The following is a 19,003-nucleotide window of genomic DNA, read 5'->3' as shown; positions in this document are numbered from 1 at the left end:
GAGGCACCCAGAAACATGCACAGAAACTCCTTGCTCCACAGGTGGACACCAAATGTTGGAGTAACTCAGCGGTCCCACCCCCTCCCCTGACATCAGTCTGAAGAAGGGTCTCGACCCGAAACGTCACCCATTCCTTCTCTCCCGAGATGCTGCCTGACCCGCTGAGTTACTCCAGCATTTTGTGTCTACCTTCGATTTTAACCAGCGTCTGCAGATTTTTCCTACACATTCCTTGCTCCACAGGTACATCATCCTCAACCCTGCAGTCATTTTGTTTGTGAGGTCGAAACAAAATCCCTCGCCTGTTGTCATGATCTGTTGTTCCTTCATCAGGTTTGACAAGGAAATTGCAAGAATACATTTAATGGATAGCTCAGGTTTAGAGGGATACGAGACCAAGTGGATCCGTTAGGCCCAAACCTCCCCTGCATTGGTGCAGCACCCCCTCCTCCCCCCTCCCCCTCCCCTCTCCCCCCTTACCCTCCCCCCTCCCCCTCCCCTCTCCCCCCTTACCCTCCCCTCTTCCTCCCCCTCCCTCTCCCTCCCCTCCCCTCCCCCCTCCCTCCTCACTCCCCTTTCCCTCACCTTTCACCTCCTCCCCTTCCCCTCCCCCCCACTCCATCCCCCTCATCCTCCTTCCCCCCCTCCCTTCACCCCCCGCTCTCCCTAGGAGATAGATTTAAACTTTAAAATGTGAATAACTTTAAAAATATAACACCGATTCCAATGAAAAGTCTTCCATTAGCACCAAAGGGATGACGGTGAGTAAGGTGGGCCTAAAATTGTCGCATTGTCGTGTACAGTTTTGGCTGTAGTTCAGCAACAGACAAACAAACAAACAAGAGTTTTAGTACGTAAGATGGGCCAAACACAGGCAGGTAGGACTAGTGTAGGCTGGTTATGTTGGCCGGTGTGGGGAGGTGGGACTAGTGTAGATGGGGCATGTTGGCCGGTGTGGGCAGGTGGGACTAGTGTAGATGGGGCATGTTGGTTGGTGTGGGCAGGTGGGACTAGTGTAGGCTGGTTATGTTGGCCGGTGTGGGCAGGTGGGACTAGTGTAGATGGGGCATGTTGGCCGGTGTGGGCAGGTGGGACTAGTGTAGATGGGGCATGTTGGTTGGTGTGGGCAGGTGGGACTAGTGTAGATGGGGCATGTTGGTCGGTGTGGGCGGGTGGGACTAGTGTAGATGGGGCATGTTGGTTGGTGTGGGCAGGTGGGACTAGTGTAGATGGGGCATGTTGGCCGGTGTGGGGAGGTGGGACTAGTGTAGGCTGGTTATGTTGGCCGGTGTGGGCAGGTGGGACTAGTGTAGATGGGGCATGTTGGCCGGTGTGGGCAGGTGGGACTAGTGTAGATGGGGCATGTTGGTTGGTGTGGGCAGGTGGGACTAGTGTAGATGGGGCATGTTGGCCTGTGTGGGCAGGTGGGACTAGTGTAGATGGGGCATGTTGGCCGGTGTGGGCAGGTGGGACTAGTGTAGATGGGGCATGTTGGCCTGTGTGGGCAGGTGGGACTAGTGTAGATGGGGCATGTTGGCCGGTGTGGGCAGGTGGGACTAGTGTAGATGGGGCATGTTGGCCGGTGTGGGCAGGTGGGACTAGTGTAGATGGGGCATGTTGGCCGGTGTGGGCAGGTGGGACTAGTGTAGATGGGGCATGTTGGCCGGTGTGGGCAAGTTGGGCCATGGGGCTTGTTTCCACGCTGTATCACTGCATGACTGTGACTTGACCAGGGACGTGAGGAAAGAAGAGGAGATTGGGACTGATGGAATAACTCTGAAAGGGAAGGGCAGGGCTGGCAAAACGGATTCCTTCAATGTCGTGATTCTCAGTTTGTAATGAAATTGTTTCTAATTGCTTCTTACGTTACCAGAAAGTCGAAGGTCCTGCTGTTCCACGAAAACGGCGGTTTGTACATAGATGACAATAACATTTCAATGAAACATTGGACGTGGCCAAAGAGAGGAAGGCTTCCTGTGCCGATTTGGCTGCAGGTACGTTTTCTTGCAGAGTCTCGGACCAAGCTACGAGACAGTAAGATTTACAAATGTAAGTGTTGCTGGGGAAGCTGGACAACATTGTACACTCTGCAGTTCCAGGGAGGAGGCCTGGCTTCTACTTCTGCTCATTAGTTTACAGATACAGCACAGAAACAGGCCCTTCGGCCCACCGAGTCCATGCCGACCAGCGGTCCCAGCACACTATGCACTATCCTACACACACTGGGGACAATTTACAATTTTACCAAGCCAATTAACCTTCAAACCTGTATGTCTTTGGGGTGTGAGAGGAAACTGGAAATCTCGGAGAAAACCCACGCAGGTGACGGGGAGAAGGTACAAACTCCGTACAGACGGCACCCGTTGTCGGGATGGAACCCGGGTCTACGGTGCTGTGAGGCAGCAACTTTACCGCTGCGCCACCGTGCCGCCCATAAGCATTCCTTAGGGACATGGAGAACAGGGTTTAAATCTGAGGGGGGAGGCAAACAAGGGGGAGCAATGAAGGGGAGGGGGAAGCTTTAAAGGGGGTAAAACTGAGGAAAAGGCAAAGGGAGATTAAAGGGAGGGGAAGACGAAGACTGAGGGAGAGTGGTAATGGAGTGAGGGGGGCAGACCCGAGGCTGGGGTGGGGATGGAGCCAGGACAGGGAGGCAGCGGAAGGGAAAGGCAGGAACCCATGGATGTGGGTGGAGGTGGTGGGTGACTAAATGGGGAAATGGGGCTGAGGGGACATGGAGGTCAATGGAGGGTGAGGGGAAGAGAAGTGAGGGGCAGCTGGGGATGGGGGTGGAAGTGGATCAAAAGACGAAAGGAACCTGAATTAGCCGACAACTTGTAACTAATGAAGGTCACTGAATTTGCACCAAGAACTAATGTCCCATTGGCACCTGCAGCTTGATCTCATTAAGGATAGCAAGACAGCAACTGACTGATAATATTTTTTACTTGGTTATAACGTAGCCCTAGAGTTTGATCAGGAGCAGCAAATCCACACCAAACGCTTCTCCGGTTTCCTCCCACACTCCGAAGACATCCAGGTTTGTAGGTTAATTAGCTTGGTAAAATTGTAAAATGTCCCGAGGGTGTGGGATAGTGCTAGTGCACGAGGATCGCTGGTCGGCGTGGACACAGTGGGCCAAAGGGCCTGTTCTCGCGCTGCATCTCTAAGATCTAAAGTCCAAAGTCTAATGGAAATAATTTCTTCACATCCTCTCTGTCAAAACACTTCTTACACATTTCAATCGGGTCCTCTCTCATTCTGCTCAACTCCAGTGGGTACAATTTTAGCTGTCCAACTTTTCCTTGTAAGAGACCCACCTCCTTCCAAGTATTAGTAAACTTCTTATCTGCTTCCAATTCATTTAAATCTTCCTCTGGAGACCAATAATGTACACAGTGTTCCCGCCCATGTGATATCACTAACAACCTATATAAATGAAGTATATATGCACATACATATATATATATATATATATGAAACAGTCAAAGGAAGGATATAGGTGGAGACAGGAAGATAGAGGGAGAACTGGGAAGGGGGAGGGGAAGAGAGGGACAGAGGAACTATCTAAAGTTGGAGAAGTCAATGTTCATACCGCTAGGCTGCAAGCTGCCCAGTGGTATGAACATTGACCTCCAACTCTAGATAGCTCCTCTGTCCCTCTCTTCCCCCCCCCTCCCCTTTCCCAGTTCTCCCTCTATCTTCCTGTCTCCATCTATATCCTTCCTTTGTCCTGCCCCCCTGACATCAGTCTGAAGAAGGGTCTCGACCTGAAACGTCACCCATTCCTTCTCTCCTGAGATGCTGCCTGACCTGCTGAGTTACTCCAGCATTTTGTGAAATAAATACCTTCGATTTGTACCAGCACCTGCAGTTATTTTCTTATATAAATTAAGCATATAATTTCATTTTTTGTCTACCTAAAATGAAGCATAACCTTCCTACCAACTCTTCAACCAATCACAATAACATTCTGTTAATGGTACTAATTGATTTCAGTACTTGCACTATATTCTTGCAGTGCGTGCAGTGGGACAATCAGATCCCTCTGCAATCTCTCACAATTTGAATAATACCCTTCTATTTATTTTTCCCAACATTTTCACACTTCCCACATTCTACTTTCCTACTCGTCTAACCGACACAAAACAACCCTTCCAGAGTTCTCCACTGCTACTCATTCTATCTTACCAACACTGCTCCTGAAGAAATAATTTCAAAGTCTCCTTGTGTCCTCTACACTTATCTCCTTGCGTCCTCTACACAACTCACTGCCCTGCCTATCCTTGCGCCATCAGTAAATTTAGGCATTATTCTGCCTCCACCAAAAGTCATAGAGTGCTACCGTCTGGAAACAGGCCCTTCGGCCCAACTCGCCACACCGGCCAACAATGTCCCAGCTACCCTAGTCCCACTTGCCTGTGTTTTGTCCATAACCTTCCAAACCTGTCCTATCCTTGTACCTGTCCAACTGTTTCTTAAATGAAGGGATAGTCCCAGCCTCAACTACCTCCTCTGGCAGCTTGTTCCATACACCTCGGATTCCTATTAAATCTTTTCCCCTTCAGCTTGAACCTATGTCCTCTGGTACTCGATTCCCCTACTCTGGGTAAAAGACTCTGTGCATCTACCCGATCTATTCGTCTCATGATTTTGTACGCCTCTGTAAGATCTCCCCTCATCCTCTTATGCTCCATGGAATAGAGACCCAGCCTATTACTGGGTAATAGCTCAGACCCTCTAGTCCTGGCAACATCCTCGTAAATCTTTTCTGAACCCTTTCAAGCTTGACACCATCTTTCCTATAACATGGTGCCCAGAACTGAACACAATATTTTAAATGCGGTCTCACCAACATCTTATACAACTGCAACATGACCTCTCAACCCATTCGAATGAGTTGTAGAAGTTGAAGCCCCAGCACTGGTCCCTTCATTCATTACATTTTGCCAACTGGATAAAGTCCCGTTTATGTCTACTCTCTTTTTTATGTTTGCCAACGAGCCTTCTGACGTTGCTACTGATGTCAATTAGCGGTTTGACGCAAAATGCTGGAATAACTAAGCGGGTCAGGCAGCATCTCTGGAGAGAAGGAATGGGTGACGTTTCAGGTTAATTCCCTTCTTCAGACTCTTCAGATTCCTTTTCTCCAGAGATGCTGCCTGACCCAAACGTCACCCATTCCTTCTCTCCAGAGATGCTGCCTATCCCGCTGAGTTACTCCAGCATTTTGTGTCTGTCTAAACCAGCATCTGCAGTTCCTTCATACTAAATTGGGGGTAAACCTGTTTAAAAAAAAAAGACGTGTATAATTTCTACACAAAACATCTCTTCCTGGATTCTCTACGATGGCTCAATATATCTCACAAACCCTGCTCCTGGAGAAATTATTTTAAAATAACTTGATAGGATCTCCTCTTAGTTTTCTGACCCTGGAAAAACACTGGCCATGTTTATGATAGGTGATGTTATTGCTGCTATGTTCGATTACAGGCTCGGCAATCGCTTCGCTCAACACCTGCGCTCGGTCCGCGTTGGCCAAACTGGTCTCCCGGTGGCTGAGCACTTCAACTCCCCCTCCCATTCCCAGTCTGACCTTTCTGTCATGGGCCTCCTCCAGTGCCATAGTGAGGCCCACCGGAAATTGGAGGAACAGCACCTCATATTTCGCCTGGGCTGCTTGCAACCCAGTGGTATGAACATCGACTTCTCCAACTTTAGATAGTTCCTCTGTCCCTCTCTTCCCCTCCCCCTTCCCAGTTCTTCCTCTATCTTCCTGTCTCCACCTATATCCTTCCTTTGTCCCGCCCCCCTGACATCAGTCTGAAGAAGGGTCTCGACCCGAAACGTCACCCATTCCTTCTCTCCTGAGATGCTGCCTGACCCGCTGAGTTACTCCAGCATTTTGTGAATAAATACCTTCGATTAGTACCAGCATCTGCAGTTATTTTTTTATACTACATGTGAATGTATCACATCTGTCTCTTGGCTGCAGGTTAATGAATACATCACTGTGCGGATCAATGGGCAGTATTCAATCCTCTTCACCTACAAGTGGCGTTATGAGTCCATCCGCCTTCGCCTTGGTTCCATGCCAGACATTATTCCTCCCCAGCCAGAAGAAATGGTAAGTGTTGATCAAAGACTCCAATCCCACATTGTAGCTAGCTGTGATTTTAAAATGGGCAGGACATAGGTTTAAGGTTAGGAGGGGGTAGGATTTAATAGGGACCTAAGGGTTAGCCTCTTTACACAAAGGGTGGCGGGTGTACGGAACAAGTTGCCAGAGGAGGCAGCACGGTGGCGCAGCGGTAGAGTTGCTGCCCTACAGCGCCAGAGACCCGGGTTCGATCCTGACCACGGGTGCTGTCTGTATGGAGATTGTACGTTCTCCCCGTGACCTGCGTGGGTTTTCCCCGGGTGCTCTGGTTTCCTCCCACAATCCAAGGACGTACAGGTTTGTGGGTTCATTGGCTTGGTATAAATGTAACTGGTCTCTAGTGTGTTAATGTGCGGGGATCGCTGGTCGGCGTGGACTCGGTGGGCCGAAGGGCCTGTTTCCGTGCTGTATCTCTAAACTAAACCAAACTAAACTACTGACAATGGTAAAAATGTCCAGCAGTCATTGCTCAGGTGTACTCTGTGTATATCACTGAAGTAAAGGATAGTGAACAACAGAGCAAGAGATAACAACAGCATCCCTTGGAAATGCTCGGCGGGTCAGGCTGCATTTGTGCTGGGAGAAACAGAGTCATCAACCTGAAACGTTGACCCCATTCCCCTCTCCACAGATGCAGTCTGACCTGCTATATGTTCCGAGTATTTCCTAATTTTGTAAGGGGTTTTCAGCATCTCCATTGAGCTTTTCAACAGCAGAACACAGACTTGTTTCACGTTGACCTGAGTCAGCAGCAGAGCTGGAATCAATCCTGTGTCTTTGAACTTATCTCAGTGTAATGGCAGCTGCCACACACTAAACCATGCGTGCAGATAACTATCTCTGCTCATCATTATTTATCTCTTGCCCAAAACACCAGTGATCTGATTAGATCCGTCTTCATGGAAAATACCCCATTGGCTACAAATGAAGCTGGTGCAACTAGTTGAATTATGCGTTGATTATTGGAAATTCCTTACATTTACATACATGTCCAGGCATTCATGTACATGCAAAGATACGCACATGCGTGTGAGACACATGTGTGCAAAATGCACACACTCACTGCAGCTCAACGCAATTCACGTACTTATTACATTTCCCCCCACGTCCACACAAACTGCTCCTCAACATTTAACAAGTAGAAGCCGTGCGTGCATGCACCATATGAGGCAGTATCAAGAACACATTTGTCAATTTATTTGTTAATCAATCACAATCACAATCACAACCACCAACCACAATAATGCTTTATTAGCCAAGTATGTTTTGCAACGTATGAGGAATTTCATATGCCGTACAGTCATAACAATAAAAAGCAACAGGGCACACAAAAGTACATTTTAACGTGAACATCCACCACATCATACAAAATATATAATCTGATTAACCGATTAGCCTCATGAGGATAGAGGTTGATATTTAAGATAACACTAGTAAATCAAGTAAGATGGTGCGGCACGGTGGCGCAGCGGTAGAGTTGCTGCCTTACAGTGCCAGAGAGCCGGGTTCGATCCTGATCCAGGTGCTGTCTGTACGGAGTTTGTACATTCTCCCTTTTACACTTGGGTTGCTCCAGTTTCCACCCATGATCCAAAGACATGCGGGTTTGTATGGTTAATTGGCTTTGGTATCATTGTAAAGTGTCCCGAGTGCGTCGGATAATGCTAGGATAGTGCTAGTGTGTGGGGATCGCTGGTTGGCGTGGACTCAGTGGCGAAGAGCCTGTGCCCACGCTGTATGTCTACACTACACTAAACTAAAGTGGAGCAGAATCACGACTTGATTTTAATGTTTTTACTCACTGGCAACATGAAAGTAATATAGACTGTGTCCAAACTGAGATGTATTTGATAGTGTGAATCAGTGCTTTAGATGCAATAAATTCCATCTTTCTGCGATATTTTAGGGTCAGCTACTGACTGAATTACCTTTTTCATCACAATCAGCCAAATCTGTCATGAAAATGTTTACAGTAAATCAAAAGAACATGCTGAGCAAACTTCCAACAGTAAGTAGTGTAGTTCATAAGTTTGTAAGTTCTAGGAGCAGAGTTAGGCTAATCGGCCCATCAAGTCTACTTGGTCATTCAATTGTGGCTGATCTATCTCTCCCTCTCAACCTGATTCTCCTGCCTTCTCCCCACAACCCCTGACCCCCGTATTCATCAGGTGTAACACTGTTGTTGGAAGAGAGAGGCTGGAAAGCTGGGTTTGCAAGCAGCGGCAGGTCAAGGTTAATCATCCGTGCACAACATAGGGGTAAAGGTGCAGTTCACTTGCTTCACACAATCTTCACCTCCAACCTACCTTATTTTGACAATGAGGTGTTGCACCCATTTGGAGCCACTGTAGCAACAACTAGAGAGCAGTCCTCAGTAGGGTTGCCAACTTCCTCACTCCCAAATACAGGACAAGGTGACGTCACCGCCCCGCGCCCCATGTGACCTCATCCAGCCAGCGGCCACGTGCTCCTGCTCCACCAATGGCGGCCGCCTGGGCCGGGAGGTGGGTTGCTACGAAACCTCTGTTAGGTGGCACCCGGGCCTCCGAACCTACACTGTCCGGAGCTAAAATGTCGGAAACCTAGAGTGTCGGGGCCAACAGCACCCCAGCACCCCCTGTGCCTACAGCGCCCCCCCCCCCCCCCCCCCGGGCCTACAGCGCCCCTGGGCCTAATACGGGACAAGGCTATTGTGAGACCACTTTGCATTTTGGCCATTTCGCAGCAACTCTTGTTATATTGTGTAGCCATTTTACACCACCTGCTCTGTGACACACAACAAACTCTTTCATCTAAATGGAGATCTTGAACAGTAAAACCATCATAAGGTACTTTGTAGGAAAGTCACATGAGGAGGCATGGAGAGAGATGGTCAAACATATGGTTTGAGAGACACAAGGAACTGCAGATGTTGGAATCTTGCATAGAACACGTATAAAATTACAAAAGGACTGGACAAGCTAGGAAAAATGTTCCCAATGTTGGGGGAGTCCAGAACCAGGGGCCACAGTCCAAGAATAAGGGGGAGGCCGAGGTGAGAAGAAACATTTTCACCCAGAGAGTTGTGAATTTGTGGAATTCTCTGGCACAGAAGGCAGTGGAGGCCAATTCACTGGATGAATTTAAAAGAGAGTTAGATAGAGCTCCAGTGGGCTAGCGGAATCAAGGGATATGGGGAGAAGGCAGGCACGGGTTACTGATTGTGGATGATCAGCCATGATCACAATGAATGGCCTCCTCCTGCACCTATTTTCTATGTTAACACAAAGTGCCAGAGTAACTCAGCAGGACAGGCAGCCTCACTGGAGGACGGACATGGATAGGCGGCATTCCAGGTCAGGGTCCTTCTTCAGACTGACGTGGATAGACTAAGTTTCAGGTCTGGGCACTCTTCAGACTGAAGGTGGGACTAACTTTGTCAAATTAAGTGGATGTAAGTTGCATCAATGGAAGAATGAAAAGGGGACGTACAACGAGATGTGGGTGTCCTAGTGCATCAGTCACTGAAAGGAAGCATGCAGGTACAGCAGGCAGTGAAGAAAGCCAATGGAATGTTGGCCTTCATAACAAGAGGAGTTGAGTATAGGAGCAAAGAGGTCCTTCTGCAGTTGTGCAGGGCCCTGGTGAGACCGCACCTGTAGTACTATGTGCAGTTTTGGTCTCCAAATTTGAGGAAGGATATTCTTGCTGTTGAGGGCATGCAGCGTAGATTTACTAGGTTAATTCCCGGAATGGCTGGACTTTCGTATGTTGAAAGACTGGAGCGACTAGGCTTGTATACACTGGAATTTAGAAGGATGAGAGGGGATCTTATCGAAACACATAAGATTATTAAGGGGTTGGACACGTTAGAGGTAGGAAACATGTTTCCAATGTTGGGGGAGTCCAGAACTAGGGGCCACAGTTTAAGAATAAGGGGTAGGCCATTTAGAACGGAGATGAGGAAAAACCTTTTCAGTCAGAGAGTTGTAAATCTGTGGAATTCTCTGCCTCAGAAGGCAGTGGAGGCTAATTCTCTGAATGCATTCAAGAGAGAGCTAGATAGAGCTCTTAAGGATAGCGGAGTCAGGGGGTATGGGGAAAGGGCAGGAACTGGGTACTGATTGAGAATGATCAGCCATGACCACATTGAATGGTGGTGCTGGCTCGAGGGGCCGAATGGCCTCCTCCTGCACCTATTGTCTATTGTCTATTGTCTATAATGACAGTTCAATAGGTGTTGGGACGCAATTTCAGAGCTGAGGGCCTGAAGACATGGCCACCATGTTACAGAAAAGATGTTGTCGAGCTGGAAAGGGTGCAGAGAAGATTTAACAGGATTTCGACCAGGACTCGAGGGCCTGAGCTCTAGGGAGAGCTTGAACAGGCTAGGACTCTCTTCCTTGGAGCCCAGGAGGATGAGGAGTGATTTTATAGAGGTACACAAAATCATGGGAGGTAAACACACAGAGTCTCTTGCCCAGAGTCGGGGAATCAAGAACCAGAGGACATAGGTTTAAGGTGGGGGGGGGCGAAGATGTAATAGGAACTTGAGAGGTAACATTTTCACACAAAGGGTGGTGGGTGTATGTAACAAGCTGCCAGAGGAGGTAGTTGAGGCCGGGACTATCGCAACATTTAAGAAACATTTGGACATGTACTTGGATAGGACATGTTTGGAGGGTTGTGGGCCTCTGAAAGTCCCAACCTTATGAAGGTTCGGACGAGGGCAGCAACGTTTTTGAATGTCCTCAGGCTAATGGAGCAGAGAATGAGGAGGGTTGGCTCGAGTACAGTGGAATAATGAGATGATTGGTAACCTGGAGGAGGGTTTCACCAGGTGAGTTGAGGCAGGGTGGAGTTATGAAAGGAGACGGAGACCCTTGGAGATGGGGAGATTTTTGAAACCTAGTTTGGGATAATGATACCAGTTTGGTTCATTTACTGGCAGTGGCCTGAGGGACAGGGCAGGGGGATGGATTCTGTCATATCTTCCTGTACAGAGTCTTCAGCGTCACTGGGTGGTACAGCTAATAAGGCCTTTGCCTCACACCCTCAATCACTAGGGTTGCCAACTTTCCCACTCCCAAATAAGGGACAAAAGGTGACATCACCGCCCCGTGCCCCACATGACCTCACCCAGCCAGCGCTCCAGTGCTCCCACTCCACCAATGGCGGCCGCCCGGGGCCTGGAGGCAGGTTGCTATTATTAGGCGGCGCCCGGGCCTCCGGGCCCACACTGTCCGGGCCTACAGCGGCCCCAGGGCCTAAAGTGTCAGGGCCTACAGTGTTCGGACCTACACTGTCCGGGCCTACAGCACCCCCGGGCCAAATACGGGACAAGGGCAGTCCCGTACGGGACAAACCAATTTAGCCCAATATACGGGATGTCCCGGCTAATACGGGACAATTGGCGACCCTACCAATGACCCAGGTTCATTCTGACCTCGCCAACCTGTCTGTGAACTTTGCACCTTCTCCCTGCAGCCGCATGGGTCTCCCAGGGTGCACCGGTTTCTTCCTTCGATCCAAAGTCATGCCGGTCAGCAGATTAATGGCCAATGTGAACCACGCTGGTGTGTGGATATGTGGCAGAATCTGGGGGCAGTGGTTGGAATTTGGGGAGAATAAAATGGGATTATTGTAGCACGTGCAGGAAGGAACTGCAGATGCCGGTTTACACCGAAGATAGACACAAAATGCTGGAGTAATTCAGCGGGCCAGGCAGCATCTCAGGACAAAAGGTATCAGACTCAGACTTGAAGAAGGGTCTCGACCAGAAATGTCACCTATTCCTTTTCTCCAGAGATGCTGCCTGACCCGCTGAGTTACTCCAGTATTTTGTGTCTAACTTGTTGTAGGATGTGTCTATTTATAGGGTTAATAGACAATAGACAATAGGTGCAGGCGTAGACCATTCGGCCCTTAGAGCCAGCACCACCATTCAATGTGATCCTGGCTGATCATTCTCACTCAGTGCCCCGTTTCTGCCTTCTCCCCTTATCCCTTGACTCCGCTATCATTAAGAGCTCTATCTAACTCTCTCGTGAAAACTTCCAGTGAATCGGCCTCCACTGCCTTCTGAGGCAGAGAATTCCACAGATTCACAACTCTCTAAAGTTCATCGGAGCTATTTGGTTGCTCCTTACCCCATTCTCCTGCCTTCTCCCCATAACTCCTGACACCTGCACTAATCAAAAATCCATCTATCTCTGCCTTAAAATTATCCACTGACTTGGCCCCCACAGCAATGAGTTCCACAGGTTCACCGCCCTCTGACTAAAGAAATTCCGCCTCATCTCCGTCCTAAAGGCACATCCTTTAATTCTGAGGCCGCGCTCTCTGGCCCTAGACTCTCCCACTAGTGGAAACATCCTCTCCACAACCACTCTATCCTACAACCATCAGGTTCTTGAACCGACCTGCACAACCTTCACTTGTTTTCTATTTCTGCTTTTATTTTATTTTATTTTTTGCATATCTCTTTCTTTTCACTGTTGCAAAATGTACGTGTAATTATACACGATGTGTGTTTTTGTGCGTCTGGGTCTATGTGCCTGTGGTGCTGCTGCATGTGAGATCGTCATTGTACCTGTAACTCACTGGACTTGACTTGACTTGACTTGAGAGCTGCCCCTTGGGCCTAGTGGCCAAATCCTGGCTTTTAGATGTGTAGAAATGAAGTGCAGATGCTGGTTTACATCGAAGGTAGACTCCAGAGTGCTGGAGTAACTCAGCGTGTCAGACAGCATCTCTGGAGAGAAGGAATGGGTGATGTTTCAGGCTGAGGCCTTTCTTGGCAGAGAGTTCACACTCCTTTTGGGGCTGTAGAAATGGGGCAGAAACTCAGAATGGGACTGACGGGAGGGGAAATAAGGGCCCCTGGGTCCCTGTAAAATGTTAATCAGCCGCCAGGCGTGTGGGTGGAAGTAAAATCTGCTCCCGTTTCTTATCTGAATAGCTCAGCGGGAAGCGACCCATTGTTCCCCGGTCTGTCGGTTTTGTTGGAGGCAAGTCGGGTGCCAAGTCGGGTGCCAAGTCGGGTGCCAAGTCGGGTGCCAAGTCGGGTGCCAAGTCGGGTGCGACCAACATCACCATCAGCTATCTGCGGCATCTGCACAGGAAGATTAGGAACATTATTGATAACTGGATGGAATATTATAGAAAGGAAACTGGTAAGTCACCAACTAAGAATCTCCCAACATTATTGTGCTGGTACTTTAGTTCCTGTGGCAGATCGGCACCTCAAGTTGACGTGCTGGTCAGCCTGATGATCACCTGACCTCCGGCAACTGACGCCTTGGTCCCACCAAGATGCAGCACAGAACGCCACAGGAGATCCTTCAACCCTGGGGCTATTCAACGGCATAACTCCTCCCACTTCTGTCGTGGGGTAGACTGACTCCCTCCCCTTTCCCCCCCCCCCCCCCCCCCATCTTTGCACATCCCTCATCCTGAACTTTTCCACTCAACCATTTAATTTCATGTTTGTGCAATATTACATACTAGCCCAAGTTGGGCCCAAAGCTCTCCTGCATTGATGTAACACCCTTCCCTCCCCCACTCCCCCCCCCCCCCACTCACTCACTCACTCACTCACTCACTCACTCACCCCTCCATCCCCCTCAACTGCCCTTATCCCCCCTCCTCCCCTCCCCCCCACCCACTCCATCTCTCCTCAACCCCCCTTCCCCCCCTCTACCCCTCCCCCCACCCACTCCATTTCCCCTCAACCTCCCTCCCCCCCTCTACCCCTCCCCCCCACCCACGCCTTCCCCCCTCAACCCCCCTTTCCACCCCCTCTTCCCTCCACCCACTCCATCCCTCTGCAACCCCCCTTATCCTCCCCTCCTTCCCTCCCCCCCTCCACTCTTAGGGGCTCTCCGGCACTTCCCCTTCCCCCCTTCCCCCCTTCCCCCCTTCCCCTCCCCCAACTCACCCACTCCATCCCCCCTCAACCCCCCTTATCTCCCCTCCTTCCTTCCCTCCCTCCCTCCCCCCCACCCACCCACTCACCCCCTCCATCCCCCCTCAACCCTCATTCTGCAGCAGCGGCAGCTCGACGGCGATGGCCGTTGCTTTAAGTGGGAAGATGGGCAACCCCCCCATTGGCCGCCACTCCCACAATGGGTGGGTCCTGCCCCTGGCGGCCATCGTGTGTACCCCCCCATTGGCCGGCACTCCTGTCACTCGGGCGGGTCCCGCCTCTCTCTGAGCTCCCATTGGTCAGATCCCGTCATGCCCTCGACCCTCATTGGTCCGGCGGCTGTTGGGTTCCCATTGCGATGTCGAACGCAGCTGACGGCCAGGGTAAGTGGAAAAGGGATTCATTAAAGTTTAAAAAGATGATTTTTAAAGTTTAAAAAGTGAAAAACTTTTAAAATATAACAACCATTTGAGCGGCAGGCCAATGGTGAGTAAGGTGTGCCTAAAATTGTTGCACGATCATGTACTGTTTTGGCTGTATTTCGGGAACAAATATATATATTAACAATTGTATAGCTCTCTCATTGATAACTATTGAAGCAAAGGTAAACTTGGGAAGCTTACAAGCCAGCAGTATGAATATTAATTTCTCTAACTTCAAGTAACCCGCTCTCTCCATCCCTCCCTCACCCACCCTAGTCGTCTAACTAGTTTCACTGTCGTCCTGTTGAGTTTCACTTGTTATCATCGAGCCCACAGCCAACAATGGTCCGTTGTGGGCTCCATGTTTCTTTGGTCATCGTTACATTTTGCATATCTTTCATCCATATGTTCTATATCTCTCTATATCACCGTCTATATCTCTCATTTCCCTTTCCCCGGACTCTCAGTCTGAAGAAGGGTCTCAACCCGAAACGTTACATATTCCATTTCTCCTGAGATGCTGCCTGTCCCACTGAGTTACTCCAGCATTTTGTGTCTATCTTTGGTTTAAACCAGTATCTGCAGTTCCCTCCGACACATGAGAAGCAAATGCTACACTAATATCTAAGGCAAGAGAACGGGGTTGGGAGGGAGATAGATCAGCCATGATTGAATGGCAGAGTAGACTAGATAGGCCGAATGGCCTAATTCTACTCCGATCACTTATGACCTTATGACCTTATGCTGCCTGTCCCGCTGAGTTACTCCAGCTTTTTGTGTCTTTCTTCGGTTTAAACCAGCACCAGCAGTTCCTTCATGCACCATTCAGAGATCTTCGCTTTGTTCTACCCATACATCTCCGCAACTTATAACTAATGTGCTCTCTTTGTTTTGCAGTTCTGAAGGACGGTGTGGCACCTGAAAGGTTCACTCTCTCTCTCTCTAGACTCTCCCTGATCTGTACACCTTTTCCAGCACAATCTAATCCTATTTCCTGAAAGCTTCTGAAAGATCTGCAGCATTATGGTCATTCACTCCAAATGGTCCATTTCTCCAGTCTTCCACCTTCCTGACATTTCTTCAAGTATCTGTGCCCTTATATTCTGGAATTCATTCCCTAAAACTCTGTGGGCGGCACGGTGGCGCATTGGTAGAGTTACTGCCTTACAGCGCCAGAGACTCGTATGCGATCCTGACTACGGGTGTTGACTACGAAGTTTGTACGTTCTCCCTGTGACCATGTGGGTTTTCTCCGGGTACTCTGGTTTCCTTGCACATTTCAAAGATGTGCATGGTTGTAGGTTAGATAGACACAAAGTGCTGGAGTAACGGAGTGGGTCAGGCAGCATCGTGGGAGTATTCTGGCCATCTCTGTTCTTTAGTCTGAGACGGGTCTCAACTCGAAACATCACCTATTCCTTCTCTTCCTGTCCCTGCTGAGTTACTCCAGCATTTTGTGTCCATCATCAATGGGAACCAGCATCTGTAGTTCCTTCCTACACAGGTTTGACTTTTGTAAAATTGTCCCTAGTGTGTACGATAGAACTAGAGTATGGGCGATCGCTGGTCGGCATGGACACGGTTCACCGAAGGGCCTGTATCACGTTGTATCTTTAAACAAAACTAAACTAAACCAAAGATAGACTTGTCCCACCCCCTCCCCCGACATCAGTCTGAAGAAGGGTCTCGACCCGAAACGTCACCCATTCCTTCTCTCCATAGACGCTGCCTGACCCGCTGAGTTACTCCAGCATTTTGTATCTACCTTCGATTTTAACCGGCATCCGCAGTTTTTGTCCTGCACCTCTGAAGTGAAAGCTGTTGTTATTCATTCTCACAGGTTTGAACGTCACACCCAGTATGAGGATGGACGAGCTCGACAGTCCTTGGCAGAAACTGGTGACAAGTACGCAGCAGCTGAAAATCCCTGGCAGCCAGAAGGATAGAGTCTCAGAATCCACTGACTACATCCGCTTCCTATCAACCCAAGGGCTGGACAGGATAAAATGCCTGCCTCGCAGTTGCACGTTCACCAGGTAAGCGGGCAACCGCGGACGGACAGACGGACGGACGGACGGACGGACGGACGGCCGCCTTACATGACAACGGTGCAGCCAACAACCACTTCATTCTGTCTCGCGCTCGCGCTCGCGCTGACTTGGCAAGGCCAGCAGCATAATCAAGGACCAGTCGCACCCTGGCCACTCCCTCTTCTCCCCTCTCCCATCGGGCAAAAGGTACAGAAGGATAGGGGAGAAAGCAGGAACGGGGTACTGATTGAGAATGATCAGCCATGATCACATTGAATGGCGGTGCTGGCTCGAAGGGCCGAATGGCCTACTCCTGCACCTATTGTCTATTGTCTATTGTCTACAGAAGTGTGAAAACGCACACCTCCAGTTTCTTCCCAGCTGTTATCAGGCAACTGAACCATCCTACCATAACCAGAGAGCAGTGCTGAACTACTATCTACCTCTAGTTAGATAGAGTTAGATAGAGATCTCGGGGCTAGTGGAATCAAGGGATATGGGGAGAAGGCAGGCACGGGTTATTGATTGTGGATGATCAGCCATGATCACAATGAATAGTGGTGCTGGCTCGAAGGGCCAAATGGCCTCCTCCTGCACCTATTGTCTATGTTTCTATGTTTCTATTTTCTATGACCCTCGGACTATCCTTGATCGGACTTTACTGGCTTTACCTTGCACTAAATGTTATTCCCTTATCATGTATCTATACACTGTACATGGATCGAATGTAATCATGTATTGTCTTCCTGCTGACTGGTCAGCACGCAACAAAAGCTTTTCACTGTACCTCGGTACACGTGACAATAAACTCAACTAAACTGAAGGGCCTGTTTCCGTGCTGTATCTCTAATGTCGAAAGTCTGAACTAAACTAAACTGACTGAAATAAACTGTCGACAACTCGACAGGTAGAGGTTAAGTTTAGTTTAGTTAAGAGATGCAGCATGGAAGCAGGCCCTTTGACCCACGAGTCCACGCCGACCGGCGACCCCCGTCCACTAGCACTATCCTACGCACGAGGAACAATTTACAATTTTTAACAAATTTCCGCAAGTTGAAAAGAGTGACTGAGGTGCAGTCTCTCAAACTGAGAGGGATTGTGTGAAATACGGTGGCTGCAAAATAACCCAGCATGCAGGGTGCGGCACGGTGGCGCAACGGTAAAGATGCTGCTTTACAGCGCCGGAAAACAGGCTTCGATCCCGACTACAGGAGCTGTCTGTACGGAGTTCGTTCATTCTCCCCGTGACCGCGTGGGTTTTCTCCGGGGGCTCAGGTTTACTCCAACACTCCAAGGACATTCCAAAGGTTTGGGTTTGGTAAAGATGGTACACTGTTCCCAGTGTGTGTAGGATAGTGCTAGTGTGTGTGGAGCGCTGGTCGGTGCGCTGAGGCCTGGTTCTGTCCTGTATCTCTAAACTACACTAAACCTCTGGCAGTGGGTCTGTCGACAGTATGAAGTGTGTAGCAAGGAAGTCGCACCAGCTACTTCTTTTCACCCAACAAATAGCCAAATGGCCCGTTTCCTTTATCGGCGTTACTTTTTTGCTGATCTTTCATTCATTGTTCTTTATCTCTCCACATCATCGTTTATATCTCTCTTATATTTCCCTTATCCCTAACCAGTCTGAAGAAGGGTCTCATAGAAACATAGAAAATAGGTGCAGGAGGAGGCCATTTGGCCCCATCGAGCCATTCATTGTGATCATGGCTGATCATCCACAATCAGTAACCCGTGCCTGCCTTCTCCCCATATCCCTTGATTCCGCTAGCCCCTAGAGCTCTATCGACCCGAAACGTCATCCATTCCTTCTCTCCGGAGATGCTCTGTTAGAGAAGCTGAGTTACTCCAGCTTTTTGTGTCTATTAACGATGGAATGAGTGGTTGTTGGTGATGCTGACTTGCTTCACAGAAGGTCATTAGTGCCCATCATGCAGCAATTTACAACAAGCTTGGTCTCTCCCCCACCACTGTCAGCCTCGTACAAATCAAATAACTGGAATCTGAAAGAAAACCAAGGGCAGCTTCCAACCCAGTGGCATGAACATTGAGTTCTCTAACTTCAAGTAAGCCTGGCATCCCCTCTCTCTCCGTCCCTCCCCCACCCTCATTGTCATACTAGTTTCACTGTCGCCCTGCTTGTTTAGTTTCACTGTCTGTATCCACTCGTTATCACCCTCCCCACAGCCAACAATGGACCATTGTGGGCTCCACCTTCCCGAGAAATATAAATGATGCCGACTTTTGTTCCGCACCAGATTAAAGATTACTAGGAACTAGGAGGTGATGGGTCCAAATTTATTGGGAGACTGTCAGAAATAAAAATATAACGATTTGAAAAATTGGGAAGTTTTCGATTGGCACAGAGAACTTGATGAATGCCCCAACATTGGCTTGTAAATAATGACAGAAGGAGTTTTATTTTTATTTTTAATTCTGTATGATATGTCCCAGCAAATCTTTTCTAACACCGTTCTTGGTTCTC

At 49.1% G+C, this 19,003-nt stretch overlaps 1 protein-coding gene across 4 annotated transcripts in view; it reads left to right on the top strand.

Annotated features, from left to right (window-relative positions):
• Positions 1-19,003, top strand: part of LOC144605135 (uncharacterized) — a 111,488-nt gene that overhangs the window by 42,771 nt on the left and 49,714 nt on the right. For all 4 annotated transcript variants that reach the window (XM_078420206.1, XM_078420209.1, XM_078420207.1 and 1 more), the window contains 4 exons: positions 1,874-1,994; positions 5,996-6,127; positions 13,101-13,314; positions 16,329-16,524. In XM_078420206.1, the coding sequence (XP_078276332.1) occupies positions 1,874-1,994; positions 5,996-6,127; positions 13,101-13,314; positions 16,329-16,524 (663 nt within the window). The remainder of the gene's footprint in view (positions 1-1,873; positions 1,995-5,995; positions 6,128-13,100; positions 13,315-16,328; positions 16,525-19,003) is intronic.

This window comes from Rhinoraja longicauda, chromosome 23, assembly GCF_053455715.1.
Source record: "Rhinoraja longicauda isolate Sanriku21f chromosome 23, sRhiLon1.1, whole genome shotgun sequence".
NCBI classification, from domain to species: Eukaryota; Metazoa; Chordata; class Chondrichthyes; order Rajiformes; family Arhynchobatidae; genus Rhinoraja; species Rhinoraja longicauda.
Note: the sequence above shows the minus strand (reverse complement) of the source record. Positions and strands in the feature narration are given on the sequence as shown.